Below are 19,335 nucleotides of genomic sequence, written 5' to 3' on the forward strand. Positions count from 1 at the left end.
CTAAGAAATTAGGTGCGTAGATCACATATACAAAGGGATGGAATTGTTCCCACCCCTCAAAGTTCAAAAGATTGTTCCAATCAAAAGTTCTGGATATGGTCATGTGGGCATCTTCAGGTGGTGATGAGGCCTCTGTCCGTTGACCTTGACATATTTTGATAAAGATTTGCAGTTGCGCAGAGAAAAGAAGGCTAAGCAAGGAATAGAAACTTAAGAGCAGGAATTTATACTCCCCCCCCCCTCCTTATTTATACAGGACAAGAATGTAACACCTCCAGCTCTCTTCCCAGACATTACCCCTCCCCCCGTTACTTATTGCAGCCAAAAGATGCAAAGCAGTAGAAAAGATCTTGAAGGCTGACAAATTCTTTAGTAAAAATCACCAGAGGGCACTACCATCCAGCATATGACTTTAGACTAATTAAATCAATGAATCATTATGGTTTTTTCAGCCCTTGTTGCTGTTTTTTGCAAAAGTTTCTACTACTTAAACAATAACTAAGTCCTGACTAGAGGCATTTTCGCACCTGCAGTGTTCCCACTTCCAAACATTAACCAAGAAAAGTAAATCTGGTCCTGATCCTCCTATTTGCACCTTGTCGAAACCCAGTGAACATTATAAGGTCTCTAAGATTAGTGAGTTTCTGAGCATAGATTAATACTCAGGTGAACGTCCGTAATCACCTACTTCGCAGCTGCTTAAATCCAAAAGTCTTTTGGAACTCAGGCCTAGTCTAGATGCAGCCTGATCTAAAGAGATCTGAAAACTCTCTGCAAGATCCAGGTGTCCAAGTAATCCTCCACTGGAAGATGTGAAGCATCAGCAGTCAGACAGAGCTGATAGCAATAGCACTTAGACTTATATACTGCTTCACAGTGCTTTACAGCCCTCTTTTAAGTGGTTTATAGAGTTAGCACATTGCCCCCAACAATCTGGGTCCTCATTTTACCCACCTCAGAAGGATGGAAGGCTGAGTCAACCTTGAGCTGGTCAGGATTGAACTCCTGGCAGCAGGCAGAGTCAGCCTGCAGCATTGCCTTCTAAGCATTGTACATCATGATTGGATGGATAGATGGATGGATGGATGGATGGATAGATGGATGGATGGAAGAAAGGAAAGGAAGGGAAGGGAAGGGAAGGGAAGGAAGGAAGGGCAGTAGCAATAACACTTAGACTTATATACCACTTTATAGTCTTTCCAGCCCTCTCTAAGCAGTTTACAGAGTCAGCCTCTTGCCCCCCACAATCTGGGTCCTCATTTTACCCACCTCAAAAGGATGGAAGGCTGAGTCAACCTTGAGTCCATCGGGATCGAACTGCGGGCAGTCAGCAGAGTTAGCCTGCAATATTGCATTTTAACCACTAGGTGAAGGTAAAGGTTGCCCTCACACATATGTGTTAGTCATTTCCGGCTCTAGGGGGCGGTGCTCATCTACGTTTCAAAGCCAAAGAGCCGGCACTGTCCAAAGACGTCTCCGTGGTCATGTGGCCGGCATGACTAAATGCTGAAGGCGCACGGAACGCTGTTACCTTCCCACCAAAGTGGCCTCTATTTTTCTACTTGCATTTTTACCTGCTTTCGAACTGCTAGGTTGGCAGAAGCTGGGACAAGGAACGGGAGCTCACTCCGTTATGCGGTGCTAGGGATTCGAACCATTGAACTGCCGACCTTTCTGATAGGCAAGCTCAGCGTCTTAGCCACTGAGCCACCATGTCCCTATTTTAACCACTATGCCACCAAAATTCTTTCTTTTCTTGTCATATATTACACTTCTGTCCATTGGTGCCTGTCTGCAGGAAAAGGAGTAGCCGAACCTGGAAGTGGAGTCAAAAGTGGAATCAGCCTAGAGCAGGGGTCCCCATTACCCAGGCCACAGCCTGGTCCTGGGCTGCAGCCCATTCAGAACCAGGCTGCACCAGCAGAGGGCAAGCTTGCTCATGCAACTCTTTTTCCACCAGCAGAGGGTGCTCGCATTTATTGCACAAAGCTCCATTTAAATATATAGCTCTGTTTGAAAATACTTAGCATGAAAAATCAGAGGTTGTGGTTTACTGCAAGTAAGAGGAAAAATGTGGATGAAATAATGACATCAAGGCAAACAAAGAGATAATGATAATCAAAGTTTGCAAAGAAAACGTGCTAAAATGGCAGACACAAAACAGGACCATGACAATGAACAAGTCAAAAAACTGGTTGAAAATTGGAAAAGTAAGTAAAGCATAGCGTGCTCCAGAGGTGGGATTCAGCCGGTTCTGATCTGTTCTGGAGAAGTGGTAGCGGAGATTTTGAGTAGTTCGGAGAACCGGCAAATCCCACCTCTGACTGGCCCTGCCAACCCCATCTATTCTCTGCCTCCCCGAGTCCCAGCTGATCAGCTGGGTCTTGTTTTGTTGCCCTGCCCAGGAGAACGGAGCTGGAAAGCAGGTTAGTGGGGTGGGGAGGAATGGGGATTTTGCAGTAACCTTCCCCTGCCATGCCAAGCCAAGCCATGCCCACCAAACCACGCCCACAGAACCAGTAGTAAAAAAAAAATGAATCCCACCACTGGACTTGGTACGTAAAAAAAAAAATGAAAACAAAGTGGGCAAGACCAGGAATTGACAATAGCTATAAGGAAGGGAACAGATGGGTTAATTTCTGCAGTGTAAGAAAAAGCAATGCCAAGAATGTGGTGAAATCAAGGATTCATCAGCAGCACAGGCAGATATTTTTTTGGTTTATTTGTTTTAGTAAAAGAGGATGAAAGGAGGATTATGTCATGAGTGGATGAAACGCAGGCTGATTATAAACAATGACATGGCAGGATAGCCATGATGATCTACTGGCATTCGTGCTCAAGCTATCATTTCCTGAATGTGATGCATTGCTACAGTAAATTTGTGGAAAACAATGTTAACATTTCCTGGAGTTACTATATACAAACAGATGGTTACCTAGAATACAACAACACACCAAATATAAAAATATCTGAAAAAGGCAACTTTGTAGTTGTGGAAGTATCTGGGGATGGCAGGGACAAAACAAAAGAATTGGAAAAAGTTACTAAATATATTTATCTATTAAAATAAACTGAGAATGGAAAAGATCTTGCAGGATCACCCTTACAGTTATTGTTACATTCAGCAGAATAACAAACAGAGACACATTTTAAACAAACTAAATATTTGCTTATCGCCAACTGCAGATTGGCCAAAATAACCCTCTCCAAACCCCCTCATTTTGGTGGCATCTCTTATATCTTATGGGGCTGCGATGACTCAGTGGTTAAAGATGCTGAGCTTGTCAGCTGGAAAGGTGACAGCCCAGGTTTGAGATCTGAGCACCGTGTGGTGGGATGAGTTCCCGTTCCTCGCTCCAGCTCCTGCCCATTTAGCAGTTCAAAGCATGCAAATGCAAGTAGATAAATAGATACTACTTCCGTGGGAAAGTAACAGAGTTCCTCGGGCAACATTGGCTCCCTCAGTTGTTGTTAAACCAGCAGCATCCAGATTACGTGTTCCTGTATTCCTTCCCTTAAATAATCAAATCAGATCAAATCAAAGTCTCCTAAATGTTGCTTTTTAATCCAGTTCTCAGTTGACATTTATTGCATACATGGTTCATTTAATATGCATTTAAATTTAAATGAATTAAAATTTATTTAAGATTGCATAAAGCAGCTAATAGCAAGGTCTTTCTAAAACTAATAGAACATTTAACTATAAATAAGAGATAAGACGGGCTAGAAAGAATTTATTCTCGCTTTTCCATCCAAGCAATCTCCAAATGTTGGCCTATTGATTATTTGATTCATAAAAACTTAAAAAAAAAATATCTGACAGAGTCTTGAGGTCTTCAGACAATGGCCTAACCTCAGTGTTAAATCTAATCTAGAGCAGTGGTTGTCAACCAGTGGGCTGGGGACCACTGGTGATCCGCGATAAAATTTTGGTGATCCGCAGAGAAATGTCTTCCCCAGTGCAATTAATCCAGGCTGCGCGGGAATACAAAGCTTGTGTCGCTTGCATTGAGAACAACACAAGGTAGTGAGGGGGGAAAGGGCAGAGGTGGGGACTTGCCTCACTCGCCCCATGCACCTGGCCTGGCCACCTGGCTGCTTCTTCCTGCTTCTTTCTTCTTCTGTTTTTGGCTGCATGCACGAAAAGTAGCAAAAGTCTGAGTAGTTCAGAGAATCGGCAAATCCCAACTATGACTGGCCCCTCCCCCATCTCTTTTCTGCCTCCCAAGTCCCAGCTGATTGGCTGGGTCTTCTTTGGTTGCCCTGCACAGGAGAATGGAGCTGGAAAGCAGGTTAGTGGGGTGGGGAGGGAATGGGATTTTGCAGTATCCTTCCCCTGCCACGCCCACCAAGCCATGCCCACCAAGTCATGCCATGCCCACCAAGCCATGCCCACAGAACCGGTAGTAGAAATTTTTTGAACCCCACCACTGCTTTGGCTCATTCTTTTAGCCTTTTGTGCAAAATGAAGCAGGAAGCATTGAAGGTCCCAGACTTAGTGGCAATTAGTAGTGTTGTTCTTCGTAACTACTGTATCTTAACTTTGGAAGAAGCAGCCCTTGGCACCGTTGTCAGAATCAAGATCAGGGTAACATCATGTACATTCCCAGAGCGAACACGAGGCTTTTGAGTAGCCCCATGCAAATCAATCTACAGGAATTGTTCCTTGATGAAGCTGGGGGTCTCAGCTGTAGGCGACAGTCTTGATCCACCTGTTCAAGTGGGATTTCTACTTCACTTGCCTTCTCTTGCAAGCTCTTCTTCACCTAGGGAAGTTCAGAGTTAGGGCCAAACTCACAAATCCCTTTGCATAAAATACAAACATCTGAAACCACATTTATGACCTTTGTGTACCACCCATCTCACTCTTTGGGACCACTCTAGGCTCACGCCAAGCTTGTTGCCATCCTTGAACCAAGAGAAGTAGCATTTTATGGTGTGTGTCATCAGCAATTAATATTGCTTAAAGAGCAAAGCTAAGAATCAAATGTCATAGAATGAGAAGCTCTTACATTTTCTACTTCTTTGAAAACACGAAGTAAGTTCTCCCTCAGAACGCCACGAAGTTCTTCCTTGGTCCAGCCTCTCCTCAGCAGTTCTTCAATTAAGTTTGGATATTTTGAAACATCTTCCAGTCCCTTAGGAAATCTGTCAGTCAAGACATGAGTGGCACAGACTAAATGTCTATTTATTAGCAAAACCACAGCCAGATTAGGAAGTAAGAAAATTCATTGTCGGCTTTTGCCTCTAGTAAAATGGCTGCTTATGAGAGACTCACAAACATTCTATAAATGTATTTTTAAAGAAAGGAGCTGGGCAATTCCTATATTTTTATCCAGTTGCACCTTGTGTGTGTGTTTTTTTTTAGAATGGTTTGTCAGAATGTTTTTTAGAATGGTTTGTCAGATCTAAATGATTTTTGATAAGGTTAGGATAAATATAATCCCTTTTGGATATATATATCCCTTTTGGATAGAGCAGGGTTATTTTCACAGATATTTAAAAATCTGCAAAACATTCTCACACCATAAAACTACCATTCATGTAATGATTTTCCTGAAAAAGACTTGTGTCAATGCTATGACTAGCCCACTTCTCCATATCTACCCTGTGGAGGGGAAGGACAAAATATACTTTCCTGGATAGAAAAAATATCAAAAGTAGTAGGTGAATTTTAATTTGAGGCTAGTGATAGGACAAAGAACATCACAGTCAGTGGTGGGATTCAAATAATTTAACAACCAGTTCTCTGTTCTAATGATTTCTTCCAAAAACCACTTCACCAAACTGCTCAGAAAGTTAACAAACGATTCTCTCGAACGGATGCTGAATTCCACCACAGGTCACAGTCAATAGTTGATTGTCATACATGCGCACTTCTGCTTAGCTATGACTCATTGTTCATTCAGAAGGGTGCCAGCATGTACCACAAAACTTGCTATTTAATTTAAGAATGCAGTAGTGCTGGCTACTTTTGCTGACTGCTGGCTGCCAGCAGTTCGGCATTTGATTTTCACCAGCTCAAGGTTAACTCAGCCTTCCGAGGTGGGTAAAATGAGGACCCAGATTGTTGGGGGCAAGAGGCCAAATCTATAAACTGCTTAGAGAGGGCTGTAAAGCGCTGTGAAGCGGTATATATATCTAAGTGCTATTGCTACCTACCTACCACAATCCCAGCAACAGTGGCAGGACAAGCTACTGTATATAAACAGAGCGCAAACATCATGCTCACTAGCACTGAATGTGCTACCTAGTTGGACAATGAAACATCTGCAAGCAAACAGCCAAACTCAGAGAGCACCAAGGCCCCCACTGAAGAAGCTTCCTGGATGAGAAGTGAAACATCTTCAAGGAAAAAAACAAGTCCAGTTGCCTTTTGAAAAGCACTTTGGGACAAGCGTGACCTGGGTGACCGAGAATCTCCAGAGATATCAAGGACTCCACAGTTCAACCCCGAGTTGCACGTATTTCCTTCTGATTATGTAACTTTGCTTAAAGAATCAAAGAGATAACAGATATTCTGAATTCTTTTGGGGACTGAAGATTTCATTGGGCTTGGCACATTAGGAGGTGAAATTTCTAAAAATGGATGGCACCAGGAGAAAGCAGCTGGTTTTTCAAGTGTAATTTCACTTAATTTTGATGAAAAGGATATCAGTTTAGTATAATCATCAAACTAAAAATATTAAATCTTCTTGGGGATACTAAAAGTGGCGGTTTGGAGCACCTCTTTAAGGTTTCCATACATTTGTGAAATACCTGATAACAATGTGCAAAGAAGTTCAAAGGTGACTCATTTTGGATATAAAATGTTCCGTTTCCCTTTCAAAAGAATGGTTTTGCTTTTGAATTGGACTGATTCAAATGTTGTTTAAGGTCTTCGGGGCTCAGAAAACAGAATTATTTTGAGTTCAAAACACTTCTCAAATGATTGAATATGAATTACATTTCAAACTCTAATAATTTGAAAGGGAAATGTTTTGCACACCACCAAACAATACTGTATCCACTTACTAACCGAAATTCTCCATCATAGTCACCGCCAATTCCTATTGAAACTGAACCTGCAATTTTCTTTATGTGGTCAAAGTGATCTGGAATTTTTTTCAACAACAAAAAAAGAAGACAATGAGATAGCATCAGAACATAGCATCGACAAAGGGGAAATATTTCTAGCAGACAAGCAGGCAGAGTTGGAAGGTGGAGTAAAACATCTCATCAGTTCAGAGTCCTTATGTTGCCACAAATGATCCAACTCCAGCCCCTTTGTTGGTCCTAATACAGTGCCAATTTAGTCGACCAGATTCCTGTGTGTAGGCTTCAATAAATCGTTTCTGTTGCAACCTACACAAATGGTGCTGAACGTTTGCACCTGACAATGCTTTATCCAAGTTCCCTCATTGACTTTACTTGTCAGAAACCAGCTGGGAAAGATGGCAAATGATGATCACATGACTTGGGGGGTTGCTACAATCATCATAAATACCTATATCAATGGCTAAGCGCCCAAATCTGGGGCACATAACTTTGGAGATGCTGCAATGGTCTTAAGCGCATGGACTGGTTGTAGGTCACTTTTTTCAGTGCCCTTGTAACTTGGAACAGTTGCCGAATGAACAGTTGTAAATCAAGGACTACCCCTATATAGAGACAGCACAATCAGGGCTGGGCTGCTAGGGATTCCCAGGGGTTCGGGAGAGCCCCTAGCTAAGATTCAGTGCAGTTTGGACATCCCATCCCACCCCTCCCCTCCCCTCCCAGGAGCCCCCATGTGGCCCATTTTGGATGCAGGTAAGTACAGGGCACGCACAGAAGTTTGGGGAGGGTGAAAAATGGGCCTTCCGGAAATTCGAGAAGGGCAGAAATGGGTGCATTTCCGGTTTCCAGAAAGCCTCCGGAATCCAGGGAGGCCATTTTCATCCTCCTGGAGGCTCGAGGAAAGCCTCCAGAGCCCAGGGAGGGCAAAAACACACCCCCCACCCACGGTGCAGGAGGCCAATTAGGCCACGCCCACCATGGCCACACCCAGCCAGCAACTGGGCAGAGAACCCTTTGCTAAAAGTTTTTGAAGCCCACCCCAGAGCACAACGTTTGCAAACCTGCAACAGTTGAAATGTTAACTGTATTAATGTCACGAGCAAAAAACTTCGCAGGGAATGTCACCATTATAATTCCATGGTTCTGTTTCTAAAACAAAGGAAAGATTAAATAAGTCAAACATCCCATTCCGAGGGCTGTGCAATGCTTCAGATTTGATTCGCCCAAATTGTTTTGGCGCACATGGGGTACAAATATAGCAACTGTCTGGAAATTCTTTAAAATGGTTGGGTCACTTTTCAAGAAACTTTCTAGGGGAAAATAAAAATAGGTCCACGTCAAGGGAAGATATGTGGAATGGGATCCACTGAAAAATCAGCATTAGGCCACACAGAGCCCACAACCAATTCATGTACTATGGAAGTCTCTCTTGATGCATATCAAGGATGCCCCAACTCATCAGAGAAGTAGTATGTTGCAAAGCAAACCACTTCCCTCTACCACAAGACTTGGCACCCTTAACACTGGTGAACTTCAATTCTGGCTGGCTAGGGAATTTTAGGAAATGAATCAAGTTTGGAGGCCCCAGATCTTCCATCAGCCATCGTTCTAGGAATGCCTTTTGATCTTACAACAACCTTGGGCATTATCTGAAATTAGAAAGACCAAGTGGTTGTAACCCAATGTTTTGTTTGACAATAGGCAACTTAGGGGACCAGGAATAATTGAAGTCCAGGACTTTAAAGGGTTGAGGGAGATGTTCCTTTAGTGCATAATGATCTGGAAAAGAAGACTCACAAGCTTAAGGAGAATATCATCTGGAACGTTCCTGGAGTTGTGGCAGACAGCATAAGCAGAAGAATGGCTGAAAATGACAGGTGCTCTGGAGACCCTGAGAACATTTTTTGCTGTCTCACGAGACGTGTGAGATAGGTCTACCATCATTCCCAGGCGATTCATCTCCTTCACCACTTCCTGGAGAAAATACAGTAGATATTGTGGTACACTGACAAAGAGACACTCTCGCACACAAAGCTGGGATCCTAACCATCCTTCCCAAAATCATAGCAAAATATTCATTTCTTGAGTGCCATTCAATGTTTTCTTCCCATCAAAACATCTCCAATTCCAGCCTTCCATTTTCTTGTTGGGAAGAAATTCTACAGCTATTCAGCATGTCCAATCAAGATGGTCAGGATTGGCATGTTCTCCCATGTGCAGATCTTCTACAAGAAGAAATGCTGAAGAAATCAAATGTTTCTGGAAGCTGGAAGGTTGGGGAAGACGGAGTTAGAATAAAGGTTGCTAAGGGGTGTGGAAGAAATTGGGGGAAGAATAATTGGCAAAAAGAATAGAAGAAGAAAGAAGGAAGAATTTATCTTTAACTCAACTCAACAGAAGATTGGGCTTAGTGTTTCTTCAAATAACAATGAAATAAATTGTAAGCCTGACAGGAACGGCTTCATATTAATGAGATTTTTGGATCTCTTTTGGTTAAAGAGAAGAATAAAAATGCTTCCTAGATATAAATGGAATGGAATGGGCAGTGTTATTAAGTCCAGATAACTCTGCAACCAATGCCTCAATAATGTATTTATTTCTCAATTAAAATCTTTTATATCCTGCCTTTCAGGCTATACAATCTCTCCAAGGAGATTTTCACTTAATAGGAAGAATTCTTCAGAGCAGGAATGTCCAACATTGGCAGCTTTAAGACCTGTGGACTTCAACACCCAGAATTACCCAGCCAACCAATGGACCACCAAACAAATGAATTGAGAAGTCTCACTTGAGGCACAAATGACCAGGCTCACACTATGTGAAGTAGACAAGGCTTATTTCAGACCTATTATGCCAAGACTTAGCTCTCTGGAAAAGGCTTTGATGCTGGCATAGGTGGAAGGAAAGAGAAGAAGAGGACAATTGGCAGTAATGTCAATGACAGATGCACTGTTGGAAGTTTTGAAGACCGATTATGGACAGATCTTTGTGGAGATGATCTATTTATGTACTCTCTAAGAGTCAACAACTTGATTGCATATACACAGGGGTGGGATTCGGGCAGTTTGGACCAGTTTGGGCAAACTGGATGTTAAATTTACATCTGGTTCGCCAAACTAGTAGTTGAACTGACAGCCCACCTATCCCCTCTCCTTTCAGGGGTCTCCATGTGGCCTGTTTTGGATGCAAGTAAGGACAGGGCCCACACAGAGGCTCTGGGAGGGCGGGGGGAAACAGGCCTTCCGGAAGTGTGGAAACAGGCCTGTTTCCAGCTTCCGGTGAGCCTCCGGATCCCAGGGGAGGCCATTTTTGCCCGCCCAGAGGCTCAAGGAAAACCTCTGGACCCTGAGGAAGGTGAAAAATGGTGCTACCAGAAATTCCAGTAGGCCACTTACACCATGTCCATGCCCACCCAGCAACCGGGCAGCGAACCGGTTGCTGGGATGTTTGAATCCCACCCCTGCATATACACCACAATCTTCATCATAATTAAATACTGATTATGGTGGATTCTCGTCAAGACACCCTTGTAGATTAATTCCCAGATCTCCCTTACATAAGAGGACGTCAGAGGGACAATATCAGTTCAAGTCACTTGCTAAGTTACACTTAAAACTTTCTCTTACGATGCCAAAAGGAGTCAAGCCTTTAACACCAGGATAGAAATTATGTTTGCCTTTCGTTGACGTTTCGGCCCTAAAAATAAACAAAAATAAGGACTTTTACTCAAATGAAAGGTTGAAAGGTATTCAAATCAAAGGTTGGAAAAGTGTCATGAAAATATTCCAATGCTTAAACAGGAATTTTAACATGTCTATGAAGATTCTCAGTCCTACAGATCATGCTTGTCCCAAAGATTCCTTTTTCAAGAGACAACTGGACTTTCTGGTTTTTTTCTTTGAAGACGTTTCGCTTCTCATCCAAGAAGCTTCTTCAGCTCTGAATTTTAACAGTACTATACTCAGGAATTTTAACAGTATTCTTAAATGTACCGTACAAATAAAAGAGTCATATTTATTAATCATATTTTTGTGTAATCCTTCCTCCAATAAATTCCAGACTTCATCCATTTAATTTATCTAAAATAGGATTGTACCTGATTTTATGACTTCTTCTTTTTTTGCCAAAAACCACTGGAGTTGTTACGTGAATCACCAACTCATTAAGAGAATCCAACTTCCTCTATTATTTATCTGTTTAATTTTATTTTTCACGTTTTTTGAAAACCACCTCCCATTTCCCTCTACCACACTTTATTTGTCGAAAGCCAACTGGGAAAGTCCTAAATCATGATCAAGTAATCCTAGGGATACTGCCATCAATTGTTTATAATATATAATATATAATATATAATATATAATATATAATATATAATATATATATATATATATATATATATATATATATATATATATATATATATATATATATATATATATATATATATATATATATATATATATATATAAAAGCAAAATACCACTCACACATCATCACAAAATCTCCAGAACCATAAAGCCTACAAACTTGAAATTTGGTTCCTCTTGGCTTCTAAGTGCTCACTAAGAAAGGATTTTTCAAAATGACCATCAGAGCATTAGTATTTGGTATATTATTATTAACACACTCTGATGCTAAGTAGTTCTACTCCCCTTCCCCACCTGAAAAGAAATCTGTTCCAAATGCAAAAGACAAGCAGAGGAGAGGAGTTTCAGTTTTAGTTCCACAGCAGCTTTAGGACAGAACAGTTCAGCTAAGCCATGCCCAGGCTCCTTGCTATCTTCTTCTTGTTCACACAGCAAATACTGCTTCAGTTTCCAAACAGCCCTCAACTCTCTCACATACTGACAGCACACTAGCCAGGTGAATACTAATGGATGCCGGTAGGCAGAGGCACAATTTCCCCCCCCCCCTTATTTTCCTCCCCAAAAACTAAGCCCGATCACATAGTTTCATAGCGAAGCATGGTTATAAAGCTAGTTGTTAATAGATGCTGGTTGCCAAGGGCCCAAATTTTGATTGTGTGATTGTGAGGATGTTATGACATTCACAAGTGTGAGAACTGGCCATACATCACATTATTAGTGCCGTTGTAACTTCGAATGATCCCTAAATGAATGGTTGTAAGTCAGAGACTACCTGCAATTCATAGTCTTAAACTATACAAACATATTATTTAAAGCAACAGCGGCAGCTGTCATAACAACCCATCTCTGAAATAACATTTGTCTGTGAATTACCAGGGAGTGTTGCACATATGCGTCAAAGTCATGTAGCGAACCCCCAGATCGTAGAACATCCTCAAGGTGGCCAGACTGCTATCAATGGAATGACCACCTTCAATGCCAATCAAGCATCCTATCTTAGTGTGGCCAAGATTCTCAATGCCTGGAGTTGAAACAGAAACAGCACATTCTTTAGTTTAAAAGACAGATCATCAAAAGAAACCCATAGTTTAAAGCTGGTGTGGCCATCCTGGGCAACTTTAAGACTTATGGACTTCTCAACTCCCAGAATTCCCCAGCCAGGCAGCTGGGGTATTTTGGGAGTTGAAGTCCACAACTGTTATGCCCCCCGCCCCCCCACATCGAAGTCTGAATCCGAGGAGGAAGACGAACAGCTGACAGGGAGCAGGAGAGTGTGGCTGTGGAGGAAACTGGGGAAGGTCAAAGTCAGGCTGGGCAGAGCAGAGATGAGGTAGAACAAGGGAGAAGGGGTTCAGATGAAGACCAAGGCTCACCCCCTCCTCATCCTAGGGTGCACAGGGAGGAACAGAGAAGAGAGCAATGTGGGTTGCGTGGCTTACGAGGGAGGAGAGGGCCCTGATTCCCTTCACAAGGCACACCTGGGGATAGAGTTTAAAGGAGAACCAGTTTGGATGAGCGTTTGTCGGAAACAAACATTGAGTTTATCTCATGTTGGCTGCTGTTATCTTAGTTCCTGGCATCCTCCCAACAGGTTTGATTTACTGCCATGTTATTTTACTTCTGGAACTCCTTCTCTTGCCCTGCCAGATTTATTACCTTATTTTGCCTTGTTGGATTTATAATTTAATTTTTTATGTTTACCACATTTGGATTGGAATATCTGCAGCCAAAGGCTGTTGCAGGTTCGTGGGAGAGTTTTTTCTCCAGACCGGAAGGTAACTGGAACATTGGGGCCAAAGTTGGAGCTAATAAAGGGACCCATACTTATTCTCTGGCTGAGTTGCCTTTGTGCCACGTCCCGGGTCATCACAACAATTCTTAAAGCTGCCAAGGTTGGACACTCCTCACTTAGAGGCTGTTTTACAGGCAGTCCTCGACGTTTGGCCACAATTGAAGCCCCAAATTTCTGTTGCTAAGGGAGACACTTGCTAAGTGAGTTTTGCCTGATTTTACGAACTTTCTTGCTACGGTTGATGAGTGACTCACAGTGGTTGTTAAGTTAGCAACCCGGTTGTTAAGTGAATCTGGCTTCCTCCATTGACTTTGCTTGTCAGAAGATCACAAAAGGGGATTGCATGAGCCCAGAACACTGCAACCATCATAAATACACAGGAACCAGTTGCATGTGAATTTTGATCACGTCATCATGGGGGTTCAGTGCCGTTGTAATTGTGAACTGTTGTGAGTCAAGGACTACCTGTATAAAAACTAGCACAATTTCAACATACGCATGGCCCAATAAGTGTTGGTTGGAATGTAAGGCTGGATAAGAGGATATTCCTCATCCCTGGAATTCCAACATGTCATATGGATAAGGACCATAGGTAGAGTTGCTCTCCCTATCTACCAAGCATTCCTATCCTCCATGGCAGGGGTCACCAACCTTTTGGACCTCAGGGACCACTGAACTCATAATTTTAAATCCCGGGGACCACTAATATGAATTCTGACTGACAGTGGCTTGCTGATGTTGGTGGGAGAGAGAGAGAGAGAGGGAGAGAGGGAGGGAGGGAGAAATCTGATCTAACCTCTCTCTCTCCCTCTCCCTCTCTCTCTCACACACACATACAAACACACAGAGGGGTGGGATTCAAATTTCTTAACAACTGGTTCTGTGGGCGTGGCCAAATTTGTGGGTGCGGTTTGGTGGTCATGTGTCTGGCTGGGCGTGGCTTGTATGTAAGTATTATAAATATTTATGTAAATATTGATTTTTTTCATAAAAAAGAGCAACTTTTACCCAAAATCAGGCAAAGCAGGCAGGCAGATTCAATTGCTCACAGAATCACAGATTCACTCAGAGATCTATCTTTCTGCCATCGGCTACCCGAGTCTGTCAAATAAAATTTGCTTGCAAGCAAACTCATAAAATTTGCTACCAAGCAAACTCACAAAATTACTCACAACACACCATGTATGGAAATATTGAATTTTTTTATTTAAAAAAATTGGCTACCTGAGTCTGCACTGAATAATAGAAACTTCACTCCTAAGGAAGGTTCAGCTCTGCTTAAAAGCAGAACTGAAGATCTAAAGATTAGTTAGAAAGCAAAAAATACAATGGTTTCCTGCTTTCTAGCTAATCTAAATCTCCCAGCACGGCAGAACAGTTGATGGTCAGAGAGAGAAAAAAAAAGGAAAAATAGCAACCTAACAGGCAAGTTTGCCGGGTAAGGAGTGAGTGGGCGGGGAGGGTTTCAGCGGGCCATGTGGGTGGCTCAGCCTTGTGTTCCCGTGCAGCCTGGATTAATTGCTTTGGGGGGGTGCTCTGGGGGGGTGACATTTTTCTGCGGCCCTGGGTCATCACAGCATGTTTCTTATCTCTTATATTTTTGCCTAAAGTTTCTTCCATTGAGCAAGGGAAGCAAAATTTACCCTCTGAAGATGTCAGCAATTCCAGCTCTTCATAGTCTTCACACATTCGTTTGACCACATCAATTTGTTCTAGTGTCAAACGTACAGCGTCTTTGTTCTGTGCACTGCAGAGAACGTACACCGACCAAAACTGTGAAGGTTTAGAACAGAGGAGGAGGAGGAATGAGTATAAACTATGTTTGTCACCTTGAGTTATTTACAAAAAGTAATAAAGGCAGGATAAAAATCGAACAAACCAGTAAAGTAAAGATAGCAACTGCTGCTATCCATTCAATACTTCGCTTCTTTGCATCATGTGAAACACCAAGTTTTTTCACCAATGCTGGTGTAGAAAGTTAGCACTCACCCCTCTGCTAGAAGAATGAAACCGTTTGAGAAATATTAAAAGGGCAAAATATTATATTTCCCTGGATGATAAAAGAAGAAACATGTTTTAAAGACAGAAAGCAGCTCCCTGCCTCCAGCATGATGGTGATAAGAAAGACAGGGCCAGTCTATCTACAAGACAAAAGACCTCCAGCTCCAGGGTGATGGGATTAAGACATGCCCCCCAGGACATAATAGGATGCAGCAGCAGCCAAAAAAGCTAATAATAATAATTCGGTAATGCAATCCTAAATTGTATTAACAGAGGGATACAATCAAGATCAAGGGAGGTACTAATACCACTCCATAAAGCCTTAGTAAGACCACACCTAGAGTACTGTATCCAGTTTTGGTCACCACATTATAAAAAAGATATTGAGATTCTAGAAAAAGTACAGACAAGAGCAATCAAGATGATTAGGGGACTGGAGACTAAAACATATGAAGAATGGTTGCAGGAACTGGGCATGGATAGTCTAGTGAAGAGAAGGACCAGGGGAGACCTGGCAGCAATCTTCCAATATTTGAGGGGCTGCCACAGAGAGGAGGAAGGGGTCAAGCTATTTTCTAAAGTGCCTGTAGGCCAGACAAGGGATAATGGATGGAAACTGAACAAGGAGAGATTTAACCTGGAAATAAGAAGAAACTTTCTGATCGTGAGAACAATCAACCCATGGAACAGAAGTTGCTCTCAAAAGTTGTGGGACGCCATCACTTGAGACTTTCAAGAAGAAACTGGACTGCCATTTGTCAGAAGTGGTGTAGGGCCTCCTGCTTGGGTGGGGGGAGATGACTTATAAGGTCCAACTCTGATTATCTGTTATCTGTTAGAATTAACCCATCTAACAGCAGAGCTTATCACATGTCACAATCAACTGGGGACATTGCATCGCCCAGCACACTTCAACCAAACTAGCTCCGACAAACATGATTCCTACATGGTCCTATGGGAGTCTGACAACAACCAATAGAACACATGTTCTTGCATAGGAACAGGAAGTTCAAGTGCAAAGCCCAAGAGAAGATATAAATACCCCCACTCTCAACTCCATGTGGTCAGTTGCACTAGGACCATGTGCTTGATGGTTCTGCTTCGTCATTAAACCATCTTTCCAATCCATGTTTCCAATGTCTTTCTCCTGACTTGGAACTGAACCAGATGGATATTTATTCTCACACTGACCAACCTCCATTCTGGCATGTATCTACTTCTTCCTGGCTTAGCTTGAAACTCAGGTAGCACTTACCTGCACCCCAACATGGCCAGCTTGGAGCTTCTGAATGTTTGTGTTGGTATTGCTGAGTTTCTTCAAATCAATTGTGCTTAGCTTGTTCTGGTGAAGCCATCTTAATTTCATGGGGAGATCGTTGTGTCTGAAAGATAAGACGGAGGATTGCCATCTTCCCTAAAGGCTGACCTAGGACTGAAGAGCTACTTTTTTCGGCACATGAAAATTTAATCTACTACAAGAAAGGGTTCTTTGAAAGGGTTGCAAACTGGACATTTTTTCCCCCTCTTCCTAAACATTGAAGAAGTCATTTCTGATTAAAAGTTTTTCTTTCTCTCCCCCAAACTCCACCAGAAATGAGTCTTTGGGACCCTGCCAGACCTCCTGCTCCAAGAGGCTGCGCCAGTGTGACAAGTCTCACAAAGACTCATTTCTGGTGGAGTTTGGGGGAGAGAAAGAAAGACTTCTGCTGCTTCTGCTGCTTTCCTTGCATGAAACCAAAAGTCTCTCTCTCTCTCCCTCACCCTGAGAACGGAGCTGAAGACGGTATCCTGCAATCCCAAATAATGAATGATTGATTGGTAGGAAAACGGGGTGTGGAATTTTCCTGCAGATTTTTTTTGGAGGGATTTTCCCAGGGTCTCTGGTCTGCGGGATTTAAAATTATGAGTTTGGTGGTCCCTGATGTCCAAGAGGTTGGCGACCCCTGACCTAAAACAAGAAATGGGGAAAGACATGATAGAAATCATTTTGAAGTGTGCTCTGATGCTTGAGGGTTGATTATAGAAAAGTCAAGGACACCGTTCTGAAAATAATGATCATCTGAGATGCTCTTTTATATAGACTGAGAAATTTTGGAGTAGTAGAAATGGGACGCTCCAGAGACAGAGCTTAAAGTTGTCTTAATTAGCAGAATACATTTTTGTTCTGCCTTTAAGCTAGTCTTTATTCCAGGCAACTGCTGGAAAAGGTCCCTGTAGTTTTCTTTGCAAGTTTTTTTTCCCATAAATAGTTTGCCATTCCTTTCTTCCTAGGGCTGAGAGAAAGTGACTGGTCCAAGGCCATCCAGTTGGCTTTGGGTGGACTAGAACTCACAGTCCCCTGGTTTTTGCTTGGTACCTTCCCCAGTACTCCAAACTGGCTCTCAATACAATTATTGCCATTATATCCCCTTGTGCAAACTGATCGACATGTACAGCCTTCGGTAAAAGCCAAGTATTAAAGAAAGTGAGTTTAGTGTAGCCAACTGAATAACCTCGGGTCAATCCCTCTCTCTCAGCCTTAGGGAGAAGGCCGTGGCGATCCACTTCTGAAAAAGCTGCCAAGAAACTCCTAGATGTCGCAAGGAGTCCATATTTACTTACTACTTACTCAACACTGACTCAAAGATGGAAGGAGAGAAAACGAACAGAAAGTTATCAGAATACGTCAACCATAGGTGCTGTGCTCATCTCCATTTCAAGGCCATTGAGCCAACTCTGTCTGAAAACATTTCCTTGGCCTTGTGGCTAGCATGACATCATGGAGCATGGTTACTTTCCCACTAGAGTGGTACTTATGAATCTGTTTGCATTTGCATGCTTTTGAACTGCGAGGCGAGCAGGAGCTGAGGCAAGGAACTGGAGCTCATCCCATTGTATGGTGCTCGAGTTCTTGAATCTGGACTGCCAGCTTTCCAGCTGATGAGCCCAGTGTCTTAACCACTGAGCCACAATGATTCTGGTCAAATCATGGCTTTGCTGTTATATGCCTGCAAGAAAGGAAGGAAGTCCACATACCCATCGATAAGCCGAGATGCCGCCATGAGTTCAAGAACTTCAGTTCTCAAGGATTCATCAGTAACTCTGGATCCCAAAATGTCCACAAACAGAAAGAGTAGTCCCAGAAGCATCTCCATCACTGGATCCCAAGGAAGTCCACAAGCTAAATGAGATGCCTCCAAATATATATATATAAAATTTTGTTGGATGAAAAAGAGCACTGTTTTCTTCCAAGTTCAAAGAGACTCTTCAGGCAAAGGGTTTCAAACCCAGTGAAAAAAATTAACCAGTCTCTGAAAACGCTGCTGACAAGGGAAGAAAAGAGAAGACTTAATGGGGACACTCTCTCTAATAGAAAAAAAAAGGTTTCTCTCAGGCTTTTCAACACAGGGAGAGCTCATATCCCAAATAACATTACCGTATATACTCGAGTATAAGCTGAGTTTTTCAGCACATTTTTTGTGCTGAAAAAGCCCCCGTCAGCTTATACTCGAGTGAGCAGATCATGCCATGCCGGGAATATGCTGGTGCGTGGTATATGGGGTGTCAGATGTACAGCACGCCGTGCCGCTCTTACCTATGCCTCCACTGTATAGCCAGGTGTGGAGCCCGCACTGGCTGCCTCGTAGCTCCGGTCTCCGGCTCAGCCTCTATCTATCGCTCACCCCCTTGCTACAAGTGCAGTGTTTTGCACACAGGGAACAGGGCGACCTCTGATTGGAGGATTTACCAGCATCTGTGTCATCAGCCCAGCACGGATAACCAGCGAAAGGGGTTCCAGAGACTTTATCAGTCTCCCGTTACCACAATAAGCCGATGGACGTGAGCTTGCAGTATATTTTTCCTTTCATCATTCTTACAAGCTTAGCAGTTACTGAAATCCCATACAGCAATGGATGGATGTTTACAGCTAGAGCTTGCGAACAGAGAGCAAATAGAAGAAGTACCGGTACTGTAGCAGGCTTTCAACGCAGCACGGCCTAGTTCAAAAGTTTTCAAAGTCTTTTTTTTTTATCCTGTTAGAAATGGATCCCAATACTTCTAAACCTGGACCAAAACAAAAACGCAGGTCATACGAAGCTGGTTTCAAACTTAAGGTTGTGTCAAGAGCAGAAGAGAGCAATAACAGTATTGCAAGTA

The 19,335-nt window shown here is 42.7% G+C and overlaps 1 protein-coding gene across 2 annotated transcripts; it reads right to left on the reverse strand.

The window, feature by feature from the left end:
• Positions 1 to 4,434: 4,434 nt before the first annotated feature.
• Positions 4,435 to 18,848, reverse strand: LOC113414941 (dipeptidase 2-like). 2 transcript variants are annotated; one of them, XM_087971649.1, is made up of 10 exons: positions 18,773 to 18,848; positions 16,454 to 16,580; positions 14,841 to 14,970; positions 12,279 to 12,426; positions 10,665 to 10,734; positions 8,836 to 9,012; positions 8,100 to 8,187; positions 7,019 to 7,094; positions 5,013 to 5,148; positions 4,435 to 4,766 (listed from the first exon to the last, which is right to left on the reverse strand). In XM_087971649.1, the coding sequence occupies exons 2-10, from the start codon at positions 16,562 to 16,564 to the stop codon at positions 4,584 to 4,586; spliced, it is 1,119 nt and encodes a 372-aa protein (XP_087827775.1). In that variant the 5' UTR covers positions 16,565 to 16,580; positions 18,773 to 18,848; the 3' UTR covers positions 4,435 to 4,583. The 2 variants fall into 2 exon arrangements, with proteins under 2 accessions (XP_087827775.1, XP_026527860.2); XM_026672075.2 differs by lacking the exon at positions 18,773 to 18,848 and adding an exon at positions 18,214 to 18,500.
• Between the last annotated feature and the right edge of the window lie 487 nt (positions 18,849 to 19,335).

Source organism: Notechis scutatus, chromosome 9 (genome assembly GCF_049901735.1).
Source record: "Notechis scutatus isolate UNSWTSFEM ecotype Mainland chromosome 9, rNotScu1.2, whole genome shotgun sequence".
Classification (NCBI taxonomy): domain Eukaryota; kingdom Metazoa; phylum Chordata; class Lepidosauria; order Squamata; family Elapidae; genus Notechis; species Notechis scutatus.

Coding starts and splice junctions, on each gene's coding strand:
- LOC113414941 (XM_026672075.2), bottom strand. CDS start 18,332: ATGGAGATGCTTCTGGGACTACTCTTTCTGTTTGTGGACATTTTGGGA. Junction 9,013..10,664: donor GCTTGACTCCTTTTGGCATC/GTAAGAGAAAGT, acceptor TATTTTCTCCAG/GAAGTGGTGAAGGAGATGAA. Junction 4,767..5,012: donor TTTTCAAAGAAGTAGAAAAT/GTAAGAGCTTCT, acceptor GAACTTCCCTAG/GTGAAGAAGAGCTTGCAAGA.